We start from the raw sequence: 9,411 nt of genomic DNA, 5'->3' as shown, positions 1-9,411 counted from the left end.
TTCCTAAAAAAAGATAGGAAATACACATAGTGTACATTCACAGTGCATTTATCAACATTTATACAATACGATTGTCTAATAAGTTTTGAAAGGAAAAGCAGTAAAAAAGTGAAAAGCTATCTATTACAATAAAAAAGCTCCTTAAAAAGGGGGGGAAGGGGGAGGGGGCGCACTACTAGCTTAATGGCAGAATTCTCACCTGCTGTGTCGGAGACCCGGGTTCGACTCCCAGAGCCTGAGTGTGACAAAAAAAAAAAAAAAAAGGTGGGGGAGGTGAAAAGGAAGAGAGGCAAAATGGTATGAAAATCTGAAAAATAGCATTGGTAGAAGATTTAAAATTCTGATGTGTAAAGAGTTTGTAATTATATAAATTTCCTATTTTACTGTTTCCTGAGAGACAGGTCCTACATTCAACATTTTCTTCAGAGCTCCCATAACATCCTTATTCCTGAGACTGTAGACTGAAGGGTTTAGCACAGGAGTGAGTACAGTGTAAAAGAAAGACACCACCATGTCCTTCTCAGGAGTGTGGAAGGAGCTGGGGAGTATGTAGGTGTAGATGGCAGCCCCATAGAACAGGGCGACGACAGTCATGTGGGAGGAGCAGGTGGCAAACGCCTTCTTCCGACCCTTCGCTGAGTTCATCCTGTGGATAGTGAAGATGATGAAGGTGTAGGAGCTTGAAATGACTGTCACAGGGATGAGGAGCATGAAGACACAGCACAGGTACAAGAGTGTGTCCACAAGTGAGGTGTCAGAGCAGGAGAGCTTCAACATCGCAGGGACCTCGCAGAAGAAGTGACGAATCTCTCGGGATCTACAGAAGGGGAAGGACATGGTGATGGGAGTGAGCATGAAGCCGTCCACTGAGCCCAAGAACCAGCAGCCAGATGCCAAGAGGAGACAGACCCTGTGGTTCATGAGGACAGTGTAGTGCAGCAGATGGCAGATGGCCACGTACCGGTCATAGGCCATGGAAGCTAGAAGGAAACATTCTGAGCCTACTAAGGTCAAGTAGAGGAACATCTGTATCCCACACTCTGGGACTGAGATATTATTGACACCCATGACTTGGTCCATGACCATCTTGGGCACAGTGACAGAAATGGACATCACATCCATGAGAGACAACTGGATGATGAAAAAGTACATGGGTGTGTGGAGGTGGGCATCACAGTATATCAGAAAGATCAGGATGGCATTTCCAGACAAGGCCATCAAGAAAATCACAGTAATGATCGCACAAAGGAGAGCTGGGTGTTTGGATTGACTGAAGAGTCCCATCAGGATGAAAGCAGAACTTCCAGTGTGGTTGGACAACCATGTTGTATTGTCCATCAGCATTCACCTAAGAGTACCAAGGAGAACATTGGGGTTACATGGATCACCTGTGGGAGTGCAACACTTTGACAGGTATGTTCAGAAAGAATGTATGAGCATGTGCCAATCCGAATATTCTTAACAAGAGAAAGTCCCATGGGCCTGCATATTTGGGAATTATAATTGCTTATAATTCCTAATTTACTTTTACAATGAATAGATTCACAAATGTGGATTTTAAGGAGTTGTTACTTATATTGGAATTGTCTCAGTTCAGGGTGATGAGATTTGCTGCTAATAGTGTAGTATGTCAACACGTACTGAAAATTTGAACGATCCTTGTCCTATGCAATCACAAAGAATGAACCATTGAAAACTTGATAAAATAAAACTCCTCATCCTAGAGGTTTTGGTATGGAGATCTGAACTGAATTAACATATCTGGTTTGAGGATTCACTTGTGATCTTAAAACACCTTGGAGCTTTATCCTATAAAAAAGCCTTCAGAAAATTACTGAAACTTTATTTGGGGAAAACATATACCAAATGTTTGACTGCCCTTTGCCCCTATGATCTGCCTGCCAAGTGAGGCAATGTGATGTTTTGGGTCAAGGCATGCAGCCTCACACATATGGTAGAGTCCTTACGATTCAACAGACCTCAGAGAACCGAAGAATAGAGCCAGACTCTGCAGCCAGTTTTCAGCTGTGACCCACCTTCCCCTTGACCTAAACTGCACTCTGTAAGTTACTAAAGCCTGAATTTCTCAGTCTACTCTACATGACAATGGGATAAGAAGAAAGGTTGGCATTTATATGTGGTGAGGATTAAATCTAGTAAAAATGAAAATACTCAGAACATTGCCAATCACTGTTGGATATGCACATACAAAATTAGTAATAGAATTAATATCTAAGCATATTACTTTGTAGACAACAATCAAGACTTGGCTCCAGTATGGATTTATGATATGAGATCCATTATTTCAGGTCTCCAGTTTTAGTATCCTATTCATAGATTCAAGTGCTTGGATTCGATTATTTTTGCAGTCCCAGACAACATTTTTTTGACACTAGTTTAAACAGAGATTTATGGAGAAGTCCATCTCCATCTAGTTTCTTTCTAACACAGACTTCTCCAAGGTGCAATTCATGTCCTTAAAGTTCCTACAGTTTTCTCTAAATTTAGTAGAGGACTGGAAGAATTAGCATTAGAGGGTCACTGCCATTTACAGATGCAGCGCTGGTTGTTTTTGTGAACATTCATGTGGAACACCAATTTTTCAGGAATGGAGTCTGAGATGCACAAAAGGAAGGTGAAAAATGCTGAGATAGCTCTGACTCTGATTCACTCCTCCCTCCCCTATCTTGCTGCTTACAGCTCTCCAGGCATTAGACCCTGAAGACCAAATCAAATTAAATATAGCTTCCATACATTCAAGTTGGTTACAGTCTGCCTTTCCAGAAAAATAAAGTTATATATATGCGATTTAAAGTAGACCTAATTATAACTACAAACTAAATAAAGGCAATAGATGCCAAATACACCTGGCCAGTATAAGAAGAATAATTAATCAAGTCTTCTTTGTTCTCTCTTAAGGAGATTAAACTTGTGCATCTTTTTAATTTCTGGAAGATCAAATGTTAAACTTTAAAAAGCTTGCCAACAGGAATGAAATATCAACTGCTCCATCTGGATAAAATTTAGAAAAGGTTACGAGGCAGTGATATTTCTGGAAAAAAAATTATAACAGTTTCTCGTATATTTTATACTCTTGTAAAAATTCTGAATACTACTGATGATATTTGAATTTATGAAAAAGTCCAACTTCTATTATGCTAATACAGTAGGTAGCAATGCAAATGCATTTGATTCCATGATACATGTATCTACAAAATCTGGGATCCTTTGCATAAACAAATATAACTTTCTACCAAATCCCACCCCCACTGGTTGATGGGAGCTAAGCATTACGCAAAATTTTAAAATAGGCTGATCAATGGCAACACACACCTGCTCATGTAGTCTGTGTGCACAGATGAAATGAAGCAAGGACAGGCACAGTGATTAGCACATATGAAGAACTCCAAGCTATCTGCCCTATAAATCGACTGTGGGGAGGAAGGGGAGAAAGAGGGTAGAGGAAGGGCGTCATGAAAATCTCTGCAGCCCTTTGATAAATAGAATCACTTCCATCAAGCCACATTTACTGCTGCACTCTGGACACCAAACAAAAGAGGCTATGCTATGCACCACACAAGACAAATGGCCTTGCTGACCACTCTTATTAACCCAATTGCTTGTATTTAATATCAACAGATTAATGCACGTCTAACATAGGGATCATCAGGAGTGGCGGCAAAATAACTTCAAGGCTTTATTTGGAGTTTGCTGCACCCCAGGAATTGTTCTAGGGTTTTATCACATTTAATCTACCCCAATAACGAAAGAAGAACTTACTTTTACCTTATCTTCTTTTTTATATTAGAAAGTTTGGGTTCTCAGGGTATAGCCTAAAGCCGTACAACTAGCTGGGGGAGAACTTGCCTTTTGCTCAGAGGTGGGGCCCAGGACCTCTAACTCTAGGCTCTATCAGGTACCCAGTCCAACCTCTGCCATCCTTCAATGTGGACTTTAAGGCTCTCTCCCATGATCATTTCCATTAGGGAAACATAAACGATGGTACAGACTTTTTTTTTCATGGGCAGGCACCAGAAATTGAACCTGGGTCTCCAGCATGGCAGCTGACAATTCTGCCACCAAGCCACCATTGCATCACCCCAGACTTTTGAAATAGTGTTTACTACAAAAAATCTCCCCTACTCAAAACAGGAGCAGAAACACCTATGTAAAGTTTTAGTCTCGGGAAGGAATATATAAATCACATATAATATATTGGAGGAAAATGTACACTTTTGTCCAAAATTAATTGGAAATCAAAACCCTTTTCATAATATGCAGCTGCAAATGAAATTATGTAAATTGATTCAAAGTAGAAGACATAGTTTTTCTCCATTAAAATAGATAACGGGGGGAAATTGAGAGGATATTGTCAAGAATGCAGAGGCTGTGTAGCACAGAGAGGGGAGGACACGGGTTACCCTTTTGCTCCTGCAGGCCTATCTGAGTCTGGCTGAAGCCACCATCGGATGCTGCTGCAGGACTCATGGAGGTGAACAGTTGAGAGTGGCTGCAGCTTAATGTACAAGAAGTAGGGAAGTTACATCACCCCAAACTTCTCTCTGCCTATCAGCGCAGTAGACTCAAGTTTTCTGTTGATAACCCCCTCTGGGCCTTTGAAGCAGAATGCAATTAAGAGGGCTAAAAAGTTCATAGATACCTTCATTGCACTTCTTCTTTTTTCAACTCATCTTTTTTTCCAACCCTCCTTTATTGTTAAACCCAATGTGCATCGATATCTGAACCAATATTAGTAAAGATATCAAACCTCACCATCAATAAGAATTTTATCTATGAAAAATGAGTTACTTTATACTTAGCACTTCTCACTTTCAAACCCACAGAATCTAAAACTCAGAGTTCGACTACATCATCAAATCCAACACCACCCATCAGTACTGTGGACATGCTAGGACTGAGTTCACCTCCGTAACATCTTTATACCTTCACTCCCCATTAGGTTTCTTATTGTTCTTTTCCTCCTCCTACTGCTCACTCTAATCTATGTTGCCTTGTTTATACATCAAAGTTTTTAAATTTATTTATGAAACATAAACACATACAAACACAAACATTCTTACCATATGATCACTCCATTCTTGGCATGTAATCAATAACTCACAATATCATCACATAGCTGTGTATTCATCAATATGATCATTTCTGAGAACATATGAATTTCATTTTAAAGTGTTTGTTGTTATTTTAAATGTTAAGCTGATTACAAACGAAATCTAAAAATTCAAACATGTATACAAAAATTTTTAAAAACAACCATTATGTAATCACTTAGACAAAACCACACTTTAAAAATCATAACCTGCCCCAGAACTGCAAAAATTCATTGAATGCATACCAAGTTCCAGATTGTTCGGATAAAAGATGGAACAGGATAGAAGCAAGCCCCACCCTTTTGGAAGTTGTAGCCAAGTGTGTATGAATTTTTTTTCTGTATGAGTGTTTGTAATGATTTCCATCAGTTTCACCCTATGTTAAAGAGTTTCTGAAAACATGGTCTTTTTTTCAGCAGGTCCACACTTACCTGTTTTATCCTCCTCAGAACAACCAGAGTACTCACAACTCTGGTTTCCTAAATGCCTCTTAATGTGGAGGCAGAGAGGAGAGAAGGGTAGCAGAGCAATGGAGCAGGGACAGTGGGTGGTGGGGGAGAAACAAATCACTTCTGACAACGCAGTAACAGTTGTGGGCGACAGGGACTGACTTCACTGATGGGCACGTGGGTCTGGGGGACTCACGTTAGCGGGGCTGGGTTCCACCTGCAACCGTGGAGCATGGCATCTCCGTAAGCCCAGCAGTGAGAGGCATGGAGATTCGGGTTTGATGACTTCCTGGGACTTTAGGAACAACACTCCTCTCACTGGCTTCCAGTCTTTCTGTCCAGCGGTACAAACAGCCTCCTGTTTTAAATTCCTTTTGAAAATGGCTAAAGTGCTTTAATATGAATGTACCCTAGCCAATTTGCTTAATATTCCATCAAATGAACTATACCACACTTACAATCACCCTTAATATTGCAGACATTCCATGTGTCAAATAACTAAATTACACAGTGTGGTGAGATAAAATGTGCACATAGAAACTGTTCTCTGGATTTTAGTTTTCTTAAGATAAATTACCAGACTGTTAAAAACAAATTCTTCAAGTGCCTTAACTCAAAGCTTTGAATCGCTTATCCAAAAGTTTCTGTACATTGTGATACAACATCAAACTTCACGTGTGTGAGCTCTACTAGTGTACTGGCACTGTTGGTATCATATTGCTGAGCGTGTTTTCCCATCACCATCACCGATACTATTCTAAAAGGAAACACCGAGTCAAATTCAACACTGAGATCTAGGTCTAGACAGCCACTTTTGTTACAACCATGCTCACAAATCACAAGTTTGTCTTACATCTCCTTATGAATTGTTTCCTTTGCATGTGGTTAGCAAAGCAATTTATGTTCCTTTTTGCAACTATTCACATAGACAACTACACCCAGTGTTCAAATTTCTTGGAGAAAGTAGCCATGTATTATTCATATTTAAATTGTATTTACCTATGATTTTGCATTGTTCTATACAGCATAAAGAATGTTTGTGAATACATTAAGACTGTTAGATAACTTGCTTTTCTTTCTCTGGGTAATTAACCACATGCTTCAAAACTCAGCTGCAATGTCATCTCATGCAGAGGACTTTCCCTCAATCTTTCTTTCATTGTGGTTAATATTTTTTCTCAGTCCCTGATGTAGTCCTGGATTCTAAATCTTCCACATGGTACAAACAATTGCAGCGTAGTAATCACCTCTAGGTGCCTTCAGGGTTGGGGCACATTGAACAGCCTCATCCACAATGAAGGTGTGTGCATGAGTGAACTCTCTCAGTAACAAGTAGTCATGTTGAACTGAGCATGTCTGCTAAGATGCTATGTAACTTATGCTGCCACCAAACACAGAGTAGGAATGCAAAAAAAAGGGGGGAAAGACTCATATTTTACTCTTTATTTGGAAATAATTTCAAATTATCATAAAACTAGCATGAATAAGAATAGTAAAAATACACCCATAACCTTTAGCACAATTTTAAATTGTTTTGTCTTGATAGTATATATGCAATTCAAAATCTCCCATTTTAACCACTTTTAACAAATTTCATCCTTTCCACCACCCACCTTCTCTCTTTGGTATTTGAGAATCAGCTGTACACTTCATGATACTTCCATTATGTATTTCCTATGGAATCACCATTCAATTATTAGCTTCACTAAATGTAACATAGATTCAATATGTCTGTCTAATATATTTTAAAGGAAATGCACTATAAAAATGAACACATTTCTAAATCAAGGAAACAGCTCCTTAGAAAAATGGGTGGAGATAAAGTGGGGTTCCATGATATCAGTATCTGAATAACAACATTGGCATAAGATTTAAGATTCTGATGTGTAAAGAAAAGGAAAAGAACTTATTGTTACCTAGATTTCCTACTTTACTGTTTCTTGAGAACAAGCCCCACATTCAGCGTTTTCTTCATAGCCCCCATAACATCTTTATTCCTAAGACTGTAAACTAAAGGGTTTAGCACAGGAGTGAGTATGGTGTAAAAGAAAGACACTAGCATGTCCTTCTCTGGGGTGTGATAGGAGCTGGGAAACATGTAAGTGTAGATGGCAGCTCCATAGAACAGGGTGACCACAGTCATATGGGAGGAGCAGGTGGCAAACGCCTTCTTTCGACCCTCTGCTGAGTTCATCCTGTGGATGGTGAGGATGATGAAGGTGTAGGAGCTTGAAATGACTGTCACAGGGATGAGGAGCATGAGAACACAGCACAGGTACATGAGAGACTCAATGAGTGAGGTGTCAGAGCAGGAGAGCTTCATTATGGCAGGGACCTCACAGAAGAAGTGATGAATCTCCCAGGATTTGCAGAAGGGGAAGGTCATGGTGATGGGTGTGAGCATGAAGCCATCCACTGAGCCCAAGAACCAGCAGCCAGATGCCAAGAGAAGACAGACCCTGTGGTTCATGAGGACAGGGTAGCGGAGAGGATGGCAGATGGCCACGTACCGGTCATAGGCCATGGAAGCTAGAAGGAAAAATTCTGAGCCTACTAAGGTCAAGTAGAGGAACATCTGTATCCCACACTCTGGGACTGAGATCTTACTGACACCCATGACTTGGTCCATAAGCATCTTGGGCACAGTGACAGAAATGTACATCACATCCATGAGAGACAACTGGCTGATGAAAAAGTACATGGGAGAGTGGAGGTGGGCATCCAAGTGTATCAGAAGAATCAGGATGGCATTGCCAGACAAGGCCATCAGGAAAATCACAAAAATGACCACACAAAGGAGATTTGGGTGTTTGGATTGACTGAAGAGTCCCATTAGGATGAAAGCAGAACTTCCAGTGTGGTTGGACAGCCATGTTGTATTGTCCATGAGTGTTCACCTAAGAGCACCAAGAGAACATTGGGGTTACAGGGATCACTTATGCGGGCTCAACCCCCTGACATACTGACAGGTATGTTCAAGAGGAGAGTGTGTGTGTGTGTCTATGTGCATGTATGTGTGTGCAAACATGATTGTGCTCAGCAGGTGATTAATTTAGCTTCATTGCATTTAAGGAGATCAAATTCTGTCTCTTCAGAAAAAAAATCATTATTTAAATATACTTTAAAATAGAACTGAGAATGGCTACAAAATGCTTAAAGAAATAGTTGCAAAAAATACCTGGTCCTTCCAGAGAGTATCATTAATAATTTCTTTCACAGTTTCTGTTAAGGAATGAAATATCCTTTTTCTGTAGCATACAAATAGTTGTGAGGCAGTAATATTTCAGGAAAAATTTAGAACAGTTTCACATATGTTTTACATTTATATTCTTGCCACAATTGGAAAGACTTCTATTACTGTTCAATTTATTAACAGTCCAAGTCCTAGGGTGTTGATGCAGTAAGCAACAAAAAGTATGCTTTGATACTGTGATAAAATTTTTCCCAAAATCTGTGACCCTTTGCATATACAATGTATAAACTTTCTATCAAATCCTACCCTCAAGGGCAGGTGGAAACTGAGCTCTATGCAAAATTGAAAAATAGTCTGATAAATGACAAAACATATCTACTGATCTAGTCTATATATGCAGATGAAATGAAGCAATGGCTGGTATGTATGAAGAACTTCAAGGTGTCTGCTGATGAATCATATGTGAGGAGGAGAAAGAATAAGAAGGCAGGTGGATGGATCCTAGAAAAATCTCTGAGCACTTTGCATATGGGGCATCTGTCCCCAAGCCACATTGACTGGTCCACCAAGACAGCAGACAGGGGAGAGGACACTGTCCTAAACTAGGCAGGGCAACTGGCCTCACTGATCACTCATTCTTCTCAATCCAATGGCTAGA

At 40.0% G+C, this 9,411-nt stretch overlaps 2 protein-coding genes across 2 annotated transcripts; both read right to left on the bottom strand.

The window, feature by feature from the left end:
- Positions 1 to 375: 375 nt before the first annotated feature.
- Positions 376 to 1,338, bottom strand: LOC143664410 (olfactory receptor 2T29-like). Its single transcript, XM_077138020.1, has one exon. The coding sequence runs from the start codon at positions 1,336 to 1,338 to the stop codon at positions 376 to 378; it is 963 nt and encodes a 320-aa protein (XP_076994135.1).
- A 6,152-nt stretch (positions 1,339 to 7,490) lies between these two features.
- Positions 7,491 to 8,447, bottom strand: LOC143664794 (olfactory receptor 2T29). The gene has a single exon (XM_077138172.1). The coding sequence runs from the start codon at positions 8,445 to 8,447 to the stop codon at positions 7,491 to 7,493; it is 957 nt and encodes a 318-aa protein (XP_076994287.1).
- Positions 8,448 to 9,411: the final 964 nt, after the last annotated feature.

Source organism: Tamandua tetradactyla, chromosome 20, assembly GCF_023851605.1.
Source record: "Tamandua tetradactyla isolate mTamTet1 chromosome 20, mTamTet1.pri, whole genome shotgun sequence".
In the NCBI taxonomy this organism is placed as follows: Eukaryota; Metazoa; Chordata; class Mammalia; order Pilosa; family Myrmecophagidae; genus Tamandua; species Tamandua tetradactyla.
The sequence above is the reverse complement of the archived record's forward strand: the minus strand, read 5'-3'. Positions and strand labels throughout refer to the sequence as shown.